Source organism: Limulus polyphemus, unplaced genomic scaffold, assembly GCF_000517525.1.
Source record: "Limulus polyphemus unplaced genomic scaffold, Limulus_polyphemus-2.1.2 Scaffold1523, whole genome shotgun sequence".
Classification (NCBI taxonomy): domain Eukaryota; kingdom Metazoa; phylum Arthropoda; class Merostomata; order Xiphosura; family Limulidae; genus Limulus; species Limulus polyphemus.
In genome coordinates this window covers 218,444-235,511 of record NW_013667133.1, presented here as the reverse complement: position 1 = coordinate 235,511, position 17,068 = coordinate 218,444, and the positions used below count along the sequence as shown (strand labels likewise).

The following is a 17,068-nucleotide window of genomic DNA, read 5'->3' as shown; positions in this document are numbered from 1 at the left end:
AGTAAACAACACTGAAATACTAAATTTAAATTACCAACTTCATACTTTTAATTGTTACTCTGTAGTAATAGTGATCTCATTAAAGACAGCCATCCAAAACATATAGTGAAATACATATAATTTTAATTAAACATTAAAAAATAATAATAATCTGTTGCTTAACTTTAAACTCAATTAATGTTAATGGTATCATGTATTGGCCCATTTGCAATTTGCTTACATGATGCAACTGCTTAACAATGAGTCTGACAAATATCATATGACTAAATTATGCACAAATAAATTAAATCTTATTTTTGCCATTATCCACCTTCACTCCACATTCATCTTTTGCTCTTTATCTCACATAGAGAGTCAGCTACAGAAGCAAACACTGTCATTAACTTTCGAAAACTTCAATCAATCACACCTTTACATTAAATTTTGGAAATTCTTCTCAAAACTTCATAAAAACCTATGCAGGATATCAGCAAGTTCCGAGGAGGAAGGTTATAAATCTTTCCCTTTGATAGGTGAATCATTCACTGCTTTCTTGAATTAAAATCACTTTAAAATTTCGATAATACATACAAATTGTTATCAAAAAATAATTCTATTACTAGATAACAAAAATTACACTTCAGATAAGCAACTTACATTCAGAAACAATCTAAAATGTATATTTCATTTAGCTTATTCAAAAAAAATCATTTTTGACTAAATGGTAATAACATTTGTACTAAAAAGAACAAAACAGAGACACTGAACATGATGGGACACAGGGCATGACAAAATACATAACACAAAAATCTTATGAAAACAGTAATGTTTAAGTTTAAATATTACTTACAACATATACTGTCTCAACAGCAGAGTAGTCTTTTCTTAAAATTCACATTTTGTACTCTAACTCTTTTGCTACAAACTCGATCGATTCTACTTTAAAATGTGCCCCAAACTGACCTTTATAGTTTCCACACAATAATTTCTAATATGTTTCGTGTATCTTCACAAAATTTCACAAGCTTTCAGTAAGCACTAAATCATTTGTAGACAAAAGATTAGAATTTTTAATGAAGTAATTTTTCTAAGAATTTCTCCAGGAATATATGGAGTCAAAATGTTGACTGCTCTGAGTGCAAAATAATTCTCATGTTAATATTAAAAATACTTTTCTTCATCTGAAAAATTTCAAATTTCATTTGTGTAATCCCTAAAACCTCCTATATGAATTTCAAACTTTTTTCATTAAACTTTATATCTTATCTGATATTTTTCTAACCTAAATCTATATGAGGTTGGTCAATTTCACCGACCTCATAACCATCACCAAAAATAAATCTAAATTACTATTTTTTCTTTCTAAAATGACTTCATACTGTAACATGAAACTACATTTGTTTATCCTATATAGCTTTAAACTCATAACAGTATACATCTGTTTATATTTAAATTTCATTTTTTTATTGCCCTTTGAACCATATTTAACTAATATTCCAGCCAAAGACATTGTAAATCACTTGGCAAATGTACAGCTCCCATTACCCTATTGAATTACGTAATGCATGTGCTATTCGTGACTATACCTTATGAAAATTTTTTACTATTTTTTTATTTTACCTAATCTAACCTAAAAAGTTTCTAACTTTTACATTTTAGTTACTTTTATAATAATAAAGAAATAATACACATGAAAAACAAGAAATATAGTACTTACCTGGGGTCTTCTTTTTTCTTTTCTTTTGCTGTCAACTGACTATGATACTTAACCCTACTTTTTCGTTTTACACTAATGGTACTGCTGCACTAAATAATGTTTTATTCAATTAATAATTCATCAAAAAACACAAAATAATAAAATGCAAAAAGCAGACAATATCCTATAACTATCACAATTTCTCTGTTTTTCTTACTATGTGACAAGAGCCATTAAAAATTCAGCTAAGCTCGTTGATGTGTTTCCAATGGGATAAAAGTTTCAACTGGAAGTGAATTAGACAATTCTCTGTACAGAAAACAACATAATATAATGGATCATTTCATAGATTAAAACTTTGGCTTTCTATTGGTTGTAAGTAATATAGTATCAAATGCCAGAGAGAACTATTAGCAATTTCTGAAAGACAGAATGTGATAGATGGTTGTGACAAGAGGGGTCTGATTTTCTATTTTATAGCTCTCTAACTAAACAAGATTGAAGGCTATAAAAATTATGCTTTGCCTGAAAGACTACAACATTATAATGAGTAGCTTACATTAAATTACTTGGAGGAGTAGTAAATAAATTAGAGAAGAGGGAATGCCTAGAGAGCAAATATCACAATTCTAATACTAGGGTAAATTCAGGATTTTTTAAATATTGCTTTATAAAATTAAGAATTTAAAACTTGTATAATATTAAAACATGGATTATTAGCTACATTTTTATGCCAAGTGTATTCATATACCATGATAAACAAGTAGTTTAATTAAATTTTGAATGTAACTCAGAAAAACCTTGTGACATGTGCAGAAAAGGATGTCCATAGCAAAAGGGTTAAGTGTGTGATATTTTATACTTTATTCTTATCGGTTCTTTCTTCTTTTTTTTTTGCAAAAGTTACACAATAACTTCATTTCTGTATGCTCCTCATACTACCAATCATATATTTATGTTACTTATAGCTAATATTCTAATCATAACTCCAAATTATTATACATGTAAAACATTCCAGCTACTACTACAAATGACCAATAATTCTAAAACCAGGTTAGAATTTAAAATCTTTTATAGCTGAAAATTATTCTAAACTTGAACCAGAAAAAATATTTTAAATATGATAACAGTATTTGAAAAATATTAGTCAGAACAACTGAAACATTGAAACTCAACTACTCCTTCAAATAATGCAGAATAACATAGTACAGATATTCAGTTTTACTTTAGGAATTAACAAACTGTGGAATATATATTTCTTTTTTTTTTGTTTTTTTGTGGAGATTCAGTTGGTTAGCTGTAGAGTGCAAGGTAACAACTTACCTTTTTAAGAGCTTCAAGTTGTTCATTAAGTTCTTCGATGGTATGATTGTGTTTTTGTCTAATTTCACTGATTTGGTTTTCATGAGTGCTAGCTTCTTCTTCCAGGGTTTTCTTCAACATGGCCAGTTCTTGTTCACGTTTAGTCCTGAGATCCTGTTGGGCAGCAGTCGTGTCCAGTGAGTCCAAAAGTTCATTCTTCAGTGCTTCAAGTTCCTATAACACAGCAGTTAGACAAGCCATTTTATTTACTCCTCCCCAAAAAGCTGCAACTCAACTACTCAATTGATTTAGTTTTAGCTAAATAGATGAGCTGGTGGTTTTCATAACTCAGGAAGAATGAAATTCCCAAACCTTTTCCTGACCAAAACATGTTTTTCCTTGGCCATTTCATCTATGTTTGTAATGTATCATTAACTGCAAAAAACTGTGAAATTACAAAACGTTATTTGTGTATTTTTTAACAAAGACAAAATATGCCATATTTTAAGAGTCGCAGCATGCTCAAATGTCATCTTGGAAAGTTCCAACATGATCGGTCATGCTGGTCTCAAATTACTGATACTTATCAGAACTTAAAAAACAAAGGAAGTTTATCCATTTTTTGTGATACTAAGTACCAATCACTTTTCAATTTTAATTTAAATCACAAAAACATTACAACATAAACAACACTATAGATTTTAACATTTGTGATTATTACGTTTCAACTTATAATACATGGAAAGAACATGTTGATGTTCACTGTTCTAAAGTGGAATATTCTTTAACAAGTACACATCTCATATGTCAAATATTTATTAGAACAATATTTTCTGATGTTCATACATGCACAAAAGTGTACAAAACTTTCAGTTATTAACCATATTGTGCAGTAAACTCATATTTCCAATATCTATAAAACAAATGTACACAATCATCCAGAGAACAATGTATTATTCTAGCAGGCGCTTTGAAACTGTGCTTATCAAGTTCAGCTATATCAAAGGTATTGAAATCTTTGTATTAATGTGATCATATTTTTACAGATAGATCACATTATCAGGAATATTTTCAGGTTTATGCAAGCTTTGTTTGTTCACAAGATTGCCAGATCATTTATACTTACAAATAATTAAGTTACAAATTAAAATTATACATCCACATTTCATCCACAAAAGCAGACTTGCTTATAAACATCCGCAACATTTATACAGTAGAACCTCGATTAATGGGGACCTCAAAACAACAGGTACTGAGCCATTAAGGGTAGACCATTTCAATCTCTTTCTTTTTTTTACTATTTGTAACCAAAATAAATCTTGCAATAATGGGCACTTCCATATTCTGGATTAAGGACAGTGTCTTTAGTCTCACTCTTTATATGGGCACTTAATAAAGTGGGCAGTTATTTTTGTATGCCTGTATGGTATTATTGCTAAATTCCAAACCTCCCAGAAGGATGACCAATATTCTAACACTTGCGATGTTTACTGGGACGGTTCCGAATCATATACTGTAATAAACATTTTCATAGATTCAAAGTACAATCTCATTACTCTGGGGAATTATTATTGTAAACACTGTAGGATACATAAGCTGATAAATTCCACATCATGTTCTCAGAGCAGGGGTCAAGTCGACTTATTTCTGTGCATGTGCTTTCTTACTCTCGAGAGTATCATATTACACTGTCATGTAAACAGTACTTTATATTTACCGTACTAACTTTCTGAATTTTAAGCCCCCCCCCAATTTTGTTTGGTGTATGCAGGACACGGGTGTTTCTGAGTTGTATGTTGCCATGATATGAAGTGTTGTCAACAGGAGGCCTCAGGGGGTGGGTTAGCTGTACCCTTTTTTCTTTATTATTGGTCACAAAGTTTCAGAATCCAGCTTTGCGTGGCTCATTTTTGATACTAGGGGCACCTTGCTACAGAGGGCATTTGGATGAAGTGAGAAGGGTGCCCTTAATGTTGAAGTTCTACTTTAGTTGTATTATAATCCTATGCTATAATAATGTACAACTGTACTCATAGAGGCCACAATAACTGGCACAGACACAGATGTTACTGTATGAAAAATGTTGCCACTGACAGTGATATTGAATAATAGAATTACACCACTCAACTGACTCAAGTGTCAATTTTCATTTTATTCTTTGATAATGTAACTTATTACATAAAAACTGCTACAACGTAAAACTTTTGTTAAAAGTATTCACATTACGTTTATTATAGCAGACCTTGGATTTAGACACAATGATAAAATACTAAAACATTGCCTATACTTGATCATACTAACTCCATATAATTAATAATTGATGTCTCAATCTCAAGAGCATACCTTGATCTGAAGGCCCATAGTTTCAAACAAAATCAAAACTATCAATCTAATTCTGTCACAGTGCACATGCTTATTTTTACTTTCAGTCTTTAATCTAACCTATCCCTAGCATCTTGTTTGTTACTTGACAAACATTAAATTTTCCTAAAATGTTCCTTACATATCCAATGCATTATAGATTATTAGACAAACAGAACATATTCATTATTCATTGACACAAGTTATAGTAACCAGACATCTCGGTTTTGCTAGGACAGTCCTGTTTTTTGATATTTTGTCCCGGTGTCCCAAGACAAGTTCTTTGGATGCACAAAACAGTTTTATGATAAACACATCAAACTGTCAGCCACATCAAATCATGAATGTAATAGGCCTACTTGACTTGCTCATTGTTGTAACACGTACTCTCCTGCCTCCAAACTCTCTAGAAAATTTCATCTGTGTGGTGAGAAACCCAGGTCTGCATAAGCTTCTTAATTAGTAGTACTGTAGTAGACCTATAGCAGTTGGTGAATGTGTGGAGGATGATTAAACATCAGGGGTTGTTCTCTAAAATATTTTTGTTATTGAAAATGTTTATCCTTTCATAGTGTCAAAATGCCAAAAAAAACGTTTTTTCAGATACTTTTAAAGGCAAGTGAGTTGAATGCACTATTTGCAAAACTATTTTTTTATAGCAAAAAGTGGAAGATCAGACATTACATATCACAATTCCAAGAAAAAGCATAAGGAGCATTTTGAAATTATAGGCAAGGGCTGGGCTGTCCTGGTTTATGAATTTGGAAATCTGGTTACCCTAACAAGTTCAAAGAGTCATGGATAACAATAGTGCCCTATTCTTGGAATCTTTTACATGTGCTATATTAGTTACTGTCAATGAAACATTCTATAATTTCAATATCTTTATACAAAACATATCTCCAAATAATTGATATTATACACTGCCATCCACATTTTACTTTATATGATATTTCTTGACTTACACTGGTGATATTATGTCTCTTGGAGGTATCTCCTGTCAACAACACCTGCCAATCTGAACAACTTATCCTGAGATTTGTTTTATCTTTGAACTTCTAGGTTTTACAAAAATAATAAAACTGTCTGCTTTTATTTTGATGTATTTCAAATATTTCTTACACAAATATGTCAATGAAATAATATACTCAGGGTATTATGTGTTCCTTCTATGACTACTAATCTGGGAACTGTTTTATTAATGCACTAAAATCTTTAAGATGAAAATAACTTATTTAATGGAAATAGACTATTTCTAAATAGTAATTTGTTAACGGCTTTTAGTTTTAGTCTGAAGTAAAGCAGTATTTCATGACTTGGTTTAAGGAAGACAAGATGAAGCCTTGTCCAGAGCCATTACCCTCCTTTTAAGTGGGAACCTAGCTACTGTTTAAATAAGTTACATTTACATTCATGAAAATTAATAGTAAACAAAAAAACGTTTATGCATGAAATACACATATTGACCTTCTAAATGTGTCAGAATTAAACTGTATGTGATTTTTTTGGAATTAATGATAATATATATATATTTTTACAACTGTATGCAAGAAGCATCAACGAATCACGGGAAATTCCCCGACTTCTCCCAGTTTTGTCTGTTAAATGAGATTCCCTGATGTGTCATGGACAAGGAATGCAAAATAAAAAATTCACCAACTTTTCTCAGTTTCCCTAACCAATGGGAACCATTGTATATAGTTTTGACACACAACAGTTTCTGGACAAGTTACTTTCCACAGTTTATAAACACCAGCAGCTAAAGTTGTCAGTTGATATAATTCTGGTATAGCAAAAACCACAAGTCAGCACAGAGTTCATATAACATAGCAGTTAGTAAATATATTTTTACTGAGCTACATTAGGTGTTTAAATGATAAGAATAAATTATTTAAAATAGCATAAGAAACAAAATATTAATTATTAAAACATAAATCTATTCAGTTTCTTGAGATTGAAAATTGTATTTTATTTGTATACAACTTTACTGAATGAAGTGCTTTACATTTAAAAAACAAATAACTTTATATCTACTACTAAAGTTTTCTGTGTAAAGGCTAAGTGTAATTCATCAAACATTACTACCTACAGTTATTATGTATATAGTACTAACGTTTTCTGTGTAAAGGCTAAGTGTAATTAATCAAACATTACTACCTACAGTTATTATGTATCAAAAAGGCAATGTTAAACAGCTACTGAACTCCTTATTTTCAAACTTATTTTAACTGTTAAATCTGTCAGAAACAAAATAATACACTTCTTTAGATGTATAATACTTTACTCATCACTAATAACCTAAGTGCAGGTTACTTAATAGGTTATTAGTGGTGAGTAAAGGACTATACACCTAAACTAAACAAACTGGTTACACTGTCCCACTACATGAAGCCCACTTTATGAATTTTTCTCTTCATAGTAGCACTGATGAGCTGCAAATTCGGTCAAAAGTAGTCTGTTGCAGTGGGAACAGTGAATCAAAAAATAGATTAGACCCCCACATCATCTTTTCTTCACTGAAATTTATGTTTTGGTGAAGGAAAGAAATTAAAAACTTTTCAGATATAAACAAATGTTTCAATTTGAGTTTAATGCGAGTGTTATAATTTAGACAGTTTATATAGTGTGAGTGTTAAACTTAGTTATCTTTAGAAGCAAGTTTATCGCAACTTTGTTACATAACTGTTTTCAAATCATACCTTGAATAGTTCAATTGTTGTATTATTGTGTCATGTTACTAGAAACTTCTAAGTTTTCTCATTGTTTTAATTGAGTATTATTGCATCATAATATCTCAGTGTGTGGAACATTCTAGGCCTCTGTTTAGTTAGTTATATAGTTAAATAGATCTATACTGTTTGATTACAAGTTTAGCCATGAAGAGCTGGTAATGGTGATTTTTAAAGTGAAATTATCACAGATTGTATTGTAATAACAGAGTAGAGAATAATAATTTGTCTTGTTAATTGTGTTCTAAAGCCTGTGTGTAATTTGATGAAAACGAGACAATTATTTAAAGCTCTGGATACAACTGTGATAATCAACAGTATAACAAATGTTTGTATACATGTTTGATTTGCTTTAATATATTATTTTAAAACAAATGGACTGTATGCTGATATAACATAACTCACTATTATAATAGCTCAATCTTGATCCATTTTATTAACAAATTTAAAACATAAGTATGAGTAGTTTAAAATGTTTTTCAAAATAGCGAAGTTAATTAAGATTTGGTAATTTTTGTTTATTTCTAAAGAAAACAATAACTATAATTTGATTTAGTTTTGATGATATGAGTTTCAACAACAAGTGACCATTCTTACTTCATTTAAGTCACGTTTCTGCTTCTCAGCTTTCATCCTTGAATTTTTTTCCGACTCTAGATCTTCTTGAACTTCTGCCAACTGACTTTCAATCTCTCGTAGTAGCTTCTGGGATTGTGCCTTAGCTACAGCTTCCTCATCTCCCCTTTAAGATATTTCCATTTATCATAATCAGCTTTTCAAATATAATGTTCTTAGACATTTGGTCTATTGAGTTTCAAACTTACCTAAACAAGATGTTGCTTTCAGCAAAACATCACAAATGTAATAAATAAATCAAAACATTCAAATTAAAATTAATTTGTGCTTGGAAGAGATTATGGTTGTGTATTTGTACACACAAGCTAAATATGGAACATCGTAAGAATTTAATCAAACAGGAACTTGTTTTGAGAAAACAATTCAAAACTAGATTACCAACTTATATAAATACATAGCAGATGGAAAAAAAGAAGTTCGATGAGACAGAAAAGATTATCTTCCAAGGAATTAAAGTCAATAACAAGGATTATCATAAATTTTATTAAAATTCATGCACAAACTTAGGCACATTTGATTACAATGTAACCTTTACTTAGTTACATACTGTAAGCATAAGATGTTGTTGTTCCTGTGTCTATTTTATATGAGATGATAAAAATACAATGCTGTATATGCCACTAGAATGAATGGTGCCATTTTGAAATTTAAGTTCACTGTTAACGTAGATTCATACCAGACAAGTTGTAAATAACTCCACTTTATAAAGTATTTATATAATCTTTTATCCTCTTTTGGAATAAGTTAAGATTAATGCAACTTTATATAGCTAGACATCTGTACACGTGCATTTAATGTATTTTTTTTTAATGTTTTCCATTTTGATCTAGAGAGTTCAGTTTGAAACATCTTTGACCATTAGAAATGAGGGTGACTGTCAGGGAGGAGCCCTATGTACAAATTCTGGTAGTGTAAAGAACTGATACTTTTGTATATGACATAAATCAGTTTTTGGGAGCTTCATCTGCAGATTTTACTTTCATGCACCAAAGAAACTTTTTCGTTCATGTGGTAATTGATAATGCTTTGTTAGTGACTAAGGCTTTAAATCAATACCCTGTACATAAAAATGTAACAATAATAGTGTTGGATGGAATTTTTCAACAATCTATAAAAGTTTGTATTTCTCATATCACACATTTAAATAAATGAAATTGCATAATTCAGATTCTTATCAATATTTATATAAAATGTTATATTTTGTATCGACTTAGTATTTGTTATTACATTGCTCAGTTTTGTATCATATAAATAATATTTTGTGTATCATAATTTCTTTAAATCATAAAATAAAATCAGCAAAACACCAACTTTGAAAGTGTATCAAATATGCCATGAAATCAAACAATATGAGATGGAAACTACTGTCATTAAGTTGCAATTGATATGTAATTTTCATAACTTTAATCCAAAATTACAAAACCTAACATCAATCTTTTGATACCACTAACTTTCTAATATTCCGTTATATAAAGCTACTTGATATTATGCTTCTAAGTTAAGCAACTGAAAGAATCACTACCTCAATAACATAAATAAAATACTTATACAAAGTATCTGGATAAAAATTCATTTAGATGATTAAATTTGATTAAGTTGCAATATGTCTGCTTATATCTGAGTGATACATACCAGTAGGTTTAAAGGGACTTGCCATTATTCCCTGAGATAGGTTATCTTTCATACTTATGTCAATTTTTTATGCATATATTTTTATCTCTATAAATAGTACAAAAATAGGTATTCTGACAGAGTTCTACTTTATTTAATAAAATATAACAAAAAGTGAGTCACTCGTAACAGAAGGTTCAATAAGAAACCTTCATTCAAACTCACAGAAAAAGTACTTGAAGTATGAAATGACACTTATAAATCACTACAAATAACTTTTCTGTTGAAGTAGGAACTTATAAAATGTTATCTGCTTGTAACATTCCAATATAAGTATCTTAAAAGATTCATTGACAAGTCTGATATGCTTTCAAGCCAGCAAACATATTCTGTTAAGAAAATCCAAAGACAACCCTTACATCCAATAGTTTCTAATCCTTTTTTATTAAACCTCAAGATATGAAAGGACAAAAAACTTAACCTGGGTACAAATTTATTTCCATAAACACATATAAAAATTGTTTGATGCAAATGTTTGAATTTTTATATCTAAAATTAATAAGTAACATTTCTTGATTTAACAAAAAACAAAGGGGTTTAATACCTGACAAGAGTTTGGTTTAATTCTTCTTCACGTTTAGCTAGCTGCATCTGCAGATCTTCTACTTGTAATTTCTTTTCACTGAGCTGTTCCTTTACATCATTTAGTTCAGTTTCAAGTCTTCGTTTTACTCGTTCTAACTCCTGTCTCATCTGGACACCAAAATCAATAGTAAGAAGAATTTTAAAAATATATTTCCACTTTAAATTCAATGTGTAAGTTTTAATTAACACAAAAAATAACTAAAAAACAACCACTGTTTGCCTCTTTAGTCAAACAAGCGCAGGTGGTAATAATCCAAATATAATTTACTTTCTGCTTACTAATCTAGCAATTACTGCATTTAATCTATTTTCCAGTGCTGTAACATGCCCACAACATAAACTATTAATGTATAGAACTTAAAAGTGTTAAATAATGTCCATCTCTAACTACTGAGTGGATTTGTCATACATTCATGATATTTCGTTATAATAAAACGTTCAAAGTGTGCAATTTCTCGCTGCACACCCAACTACATTATATCTTTCATCTTGAACAGTCTTTTACTAATATCATAGACTTAATAACCATTAGTAAAAAAAATGTTATGATACAAAACTAAACTTTCCCCACTTTGACAAGTACAACATACCATATTGCCCTAAATACAGCTTAATAATTGATAAATTAATATGAAAATAAGATACATTCTACTACAAAGGCTTCAACATATGATGCATTAAAATATTTTTAATACTCATTCATTTGGGTACTTTTTCTTTGTTCAATCAAGTTTAAATTAAAAGAATGTATTTATGGAATGGCTAATTTTATTTAGTTGATGATACTCAATTCTATGAAATCATAACACATTTATTTACAAACCAGCTTAATTTATATGATACCAAAAAGTTACACCTGGTCCATCTTTTAATTAGTTTATATCTACTCGAGTATGGAAGCAAATTATGGTAATAAATTGTCAAAAGAAAGTGATTTGTTTTAGGGGGAACATACTACTTATTTCAACCAATGTTTTGTTGAAACATGTAGTTTGTTCCTCCCAAATATAAATCACTTCATTAAACTTGTAAATCATTGTTTTGCCAATTTGTTTTTATTTTATATTTAAAAGAATCATAATATATTAAAGTTTTAAATTAAAACATTTTCAACATTCAGTAGGTTGTAGCTGTCCCCTTTTTAATTTTGTAATATATTAAAACATAAACAATTAATAATTTTAACATTATAACAATGACCTATGTATTTTGCAAGTAGGTTATGTAGCTCTTGTGAAAGTTCTTTACAAAAACAAACCTAGTGGATGAAATTGTTTGAAATTTGATACAAACTGTCATAAAAGTATGTAGTTTCAGAAAATAAAATATTTTTTTTATTTTTCTACTATTTTGATAAAAAAATCGTTATTTAATGTAGTTATTTGCACTTGCATTCTGAATAGTTCACATGCAAGACGATTTTTATTTTTGAGTATAAGAATACTATTTATCATCTTACAGCTTTCACATTTCATTTCCATAACCTCTAGAACCTTCTAAATGAATATCAAAAGTTTTTTAAGGTAAATGTTTATAATTGTATTTTCCATTTTCTTTACTATATCACTAACTCTAGCTATTATCATCAACATACAGTGCAATGAAGTGTTTAAAATTAACAAATGGAAATACATTCATACCTTTTAACAGTCTATCAACCTAATATGTATAAGTTGAGAAAGTATAACTAAACGTTAGGGACCCTGCTCTCAACAATGGACTTAGACTCATTTACCTCATTTGAAAACAGATGTATAAATGCAAGTTTCCTCTTACAATAATAATATTCAAGAGCAAAATCTGCTCTTTCTATTGGTTATAAGTATGTCATTCAACTTAAAACTGTCACTTAGCAACACAGCATCTACTTTGAAAGTGGGCATGGCTTATCTTAGACTCTGGAATTTCTCAATAGCTTTAGTTCTTGCAGTATCTCAAATTACATTTTCAAGAACTTGTATGTGAAGCTTTAGCTGTCTGAGCCAAAGCGAGGCTACATTTCTCACACATTTCTCCTATATGACTCTAAAGTTGAGATTTTTAACTGTGGTCAAGATACGTACTGAAGTTTTAATTATTGTTTTAAATATTTTTAAATAAAGGAATAAAAACATATAAAATATACAACTTTGAATTACAATGTACCCAATAATAATTTCATTAAAATATACTTATTGCAAAATGGTTAAATTACATTTCGAATGTAACTCAATAACATGCATAGAGACAGGTTTAAAAATAGCCTTATTATCATAAGGTTGAAAAGATGCAAATAAAATTAATAACATAACACTGAATGCTTATATTGTTTTCTTTTAGATATTTTCCATACCATTTTGTGTTACAGACTTACAATTGTTTACTTCTATCTTTTCTCTTTACAGGACAATAATACTATCAGGAGAATACAAATTAAGACTGTTTTTATACTAGAATTATGAATAAACTTTGTGATTTTTAACATGGTTCCTCACTCCAACCATTCTGTATTTTTCAGAGTTAAAGTTATTCTCATTACTAATACTCTCTGACTCATTATTTTCTCTCACAGTTAAAAATGCAAACTCCAATGAGTAAATTTAACTTTCCTTAGGAAATACACAGCATTAGGCCTATCTGTTTTTTCAGGATAATGATTTTGATCTTTCCAGATTAAAACTAGATAGCTTTCCAATGTCTTAATTCCTGAAGTATGCCCATACCTGTTGTTCCTTTCGCAGCCTTTCTTCCAAATCTGTAATAGTTGCTTCATGTTTTGATTTGAGTTTACTGAGGTGTTTTGATTTTTCCTCTTCTTCAGCCAAACACTGAGAAAGTTCAGACTGGCGGTCCTCAAAAGCTTTCTTTTCTTTAGCTAGCTGCAAATAAGGTAAACAAAACAAGTAATTAAAAATTAGATAAAAATCATTACTTAAAAGCTTGAAAAACATCTAATAGTTGCTCATGCTGTGATATTTTTCTAATCTGCTGGTACTTGTTTCTTCAGCAGAAATCAAGAATAGATAGTCATATTTTACAGTTAATTCTAACCCAATTTACTTTTATAAACAAAACCAACACATGTTTATTCTGAGAAAAAGTAACACATTTTTCTTTAAAAAAAACATCTCTTCACAGAAGGTTTTATTGCAAAAACCTAAAAATATATAAATACTTTTGAAAAATTGAATTTTAAGATTATTTCACTGATTGTCCCTCACCTTCTGGTTGGTATCCTCCATTAAAGCAAAGTCTTCCTCCAACTTCTTTATCTTGCCATCTAAGCTAACCTTCTCCAACTGAAGCTTTTGACGAGAAGCTTCTTCTTCTTCCAACCTAAGAAGGTAAACAATACCAACAAATGAAAGTTTCTGGATTCGGTTTAAGTAACATAGTGAGATTTCTTATGTTAAAAGTGTAAATTAAGTAAAACAAAACAAAAAGATTTAAACGAATTTTTCCTAAATACTTACAGCAACATAAAATGTGACATATACTAACAATATTAAAATTGATTAATACATTGTTCAGTGAGATTACACATTAGGCATGAGTTATTATTACAGGTATTTAAGTGCCCATATTATATAGGTTAAGGTTTTACAATAAACAATTACTGACAATTAAACAATATTATGAAATAAAATTACTAAATGACACACTGCTTGGTTTTACCCTTCTATAACTAGATAAGAATACATCTTTATTGAAGTAAACTTAAAATCTTAGGCAGGTGTTCTGCACTTAGCTAACATCCTTGTGAATAGGATGTGACTAGTTGAAAACTTGCATTAATCTTTCTCTCAGGCTAAGGTTACAAAAAACTGACCATTTCACAGACTTTCTACTTCTTAGCCATGCTTTTTGTAATTATTCTCCTTGGGTGTGAGTCTTGTGCAAATGAAGAAGTGATTAGTAAAGCTGAGAGTTTATCCTTCCTTGAATATATTCTATCGGAATGAATGATTAAGTGGATACTGTAAAGATAAATATAGTAAACCTGGGAGTTTATCCTTCCTTGAATATATACTATTGGAATGAATGATTAAGTTGATACCTAGGACTGTAAAGATGAATGAATCAGAAGGAAACAAAAATACAATGAACTCACTGTTCCTCTAGATCTTGAATGTTCAATTGTAATTTCTTCTTCTCAGCTGTGAGGTTCTGATTTTGTTCTTCTTCCTCTTCTATTCTAGCTTCTAGATCATGAAGTATCTCCTCAAGCTCTTGTTTTCTTGACGAAAGCCTTAACCTGCTCTCCTCAGCCTCAGCACATAACTCTGTTTCAGCCTGCAGTTGTTCTGCTAACATATTCTTCTCATTGTCAATCTATTCATGTGGAAAATAAAAGAACCACATTATGAAAATATACCTCAGACAATCTACTTACATATAAATGAGAAGGGTCATTTTGATGACTCAAGTCCATATTTTACTCTATATTAAAGACATGCAAGTTCACAGTTATGCTATTTAAGAGATTTTCTCAGTAAGACATTTTATAATAAAAAAAACATTATATAAAATATGTCTAACTTCAAAGGTTAGTTTAAAGAATTATCAGAACTTATTTACCCAGCTACCTTGAAGACACAAATACGATGAAAAATTTCTTATTCCATTAGCTAATACTCATAATTATAAGTATAAAAGAACAAAAAGAGCTTAAATAGTTGTAAATTTTCTGAAATGCCTTTGTTTTGGGTTACAAATAAATCTAGACTGAATACTGAAATATATTTCAAATTACATATGTAAGGTCTGATACCTGTTGAAGTTTCTTTTCAAGATCTAAGGCTGCCTGTTCAGCATGTTCCATTTTCTCTTTGACTTGTCTCAGCTCATCTTCCTTAGCACTTAGTTTTTCCTCTTGTTTCGTAACTTGAAGCAAGGGTTTGACCTGTTTATCAGAAAAACAAAAACGTGCGTGTTTTCTTAGAGCAAAGGGTAACAAATTGAAGAACTCTCATTGAGTACCCTCAAAGTTATCTTCAAAACTTGGAATACAATTTAATCACTTTTTTTAGTATAGTCTCTAACAAATTCAGTATCATATATTTAGTGTTTATTTACTGCCTTTTGTATACTATCCACAAGCACAGTCTAATCAATCTAATATTTCATGAATAATCTCAATGGATTGTTTCCAGAGTCCAGTCTAATATGTAATGTTTGATTACTGACCTTTGTGTACAATCTCCACCATGCCCAGTCTCTCAGCTTGAGATAAGCAGAACAGTTTCTCTGGATAATACGAATGGCATTCAACTGTTGAAGTCGCCTCTGGTAGTTCCTAACAGCAAAACATTTTTGTTAATTCTGCTTACATTGAAGAAGTAAGGGAAAAATAAAAATGTATAGTGTTGATTGACTGTCAAATTTTATATTACACAAGTCAGTAACATTAATAAATAAAGATAAAATTAATACTTTGCTTTCATAAATATAAGTATGAACTTGTAAGCAGACTTTTAATGTGAAAATATGCTTTCTGTGGAAAATTTTTATAAAAAGAAATAATAGTAAAATCTTGAGTTAGCACTAAACCTTAAAACCAAAGTGCACAATTAAACAGGGGAAACAATTCTACACTAAAAGTATATTTAAAGGTATTTCAGCCTGTATCAATACTTGCTCAACCTTTTTAACCACCAAAAATTGAAACAACACAATCTTTTAATCATATAAAATGTTACTATCACCAAGTATTAGAAACTTTATTTGAAGCCTTTTCAATATCTGTTCTTGTGCTAACAAATCACTAGTTATAGCTCAATAAATACTAAAATTTTTTCAACTTAACTCAGATTTTACTAGAAATCATAAAATATTAAACTAGGAATTACACCTAGCTTTTGGATACTTACAAGTAATTTGTATTTTTTTGTCTCAAATTTTATAAACCATGCTGTAAAATACTTGAAAAAACTAACATGTACAATTGATTAATAACATAGCCTAAAAGTAAAAATTTAGAATTTTATCACTTTTTCTTCTGAAAAATCTTTCTACATTATTGTTCGAAGTTTCAATAATTTTAATTCTTTAATAGAATAATTATTTTTATTCTTAGCATGAAAATTACTATGCTCAGTAAAGACTTTGGAAATTCACATACAAATCTTTA

At 29.6% G+C, this 17,068-nt stretch overlaps 1 protein-coding gene across 1 annotated transcript in view; it reads right to left on the bottom strand.

Moving 5' to 3' along the window:
• The window catches only part of LOC106463941 (myosin heavy chain, non-muscle-like), a 133,052-nt gene that overhangs the window by 16,886 nt on the left and 99,098 nt on the right, over nucleotides 1–17,068 (bottom strand). The window contains exons 19-26 of the mRNA XM_013924031.2: nucleotides 16,126–16,234; nucleotides 15,710–15,841; nucleotides 15,050–15,270; nucleotides 14,160–14,274; nucleotides 13,662–13,817; nucleotides 10,919–11,067; nucleotides 8,665–8,809; nucleotides 2,999–3,211 (exon numbers count right to left, since the gene is read on the bottom strand). Coding sequence (XP_013779485.1) covers nucleotides 2,999–3,211; nucleotides 8,665–8,809; nucleotides 10,919–11,067; nucleotides 13,662–13,817; nucleotides 14,160–14,274; nucleotides 15,050–15,270; nucleotides 15,710–15,841; nucleotides 16,126–16,234 — 1,240 coding nt within the window. The remainder of the gene's footprint in view (nucleotides 1–2,998; nucleotides 3,212–8,664; nucleotides 8,810–10,918; nucleotides 11,068–13,661; nucleotides 13,818–14,159; nucleotides 14,275–15,049; nucleotides 15,271–15,709; nucleotides 15,842–16,125; nucleotides 16,235–17,068) is intronic.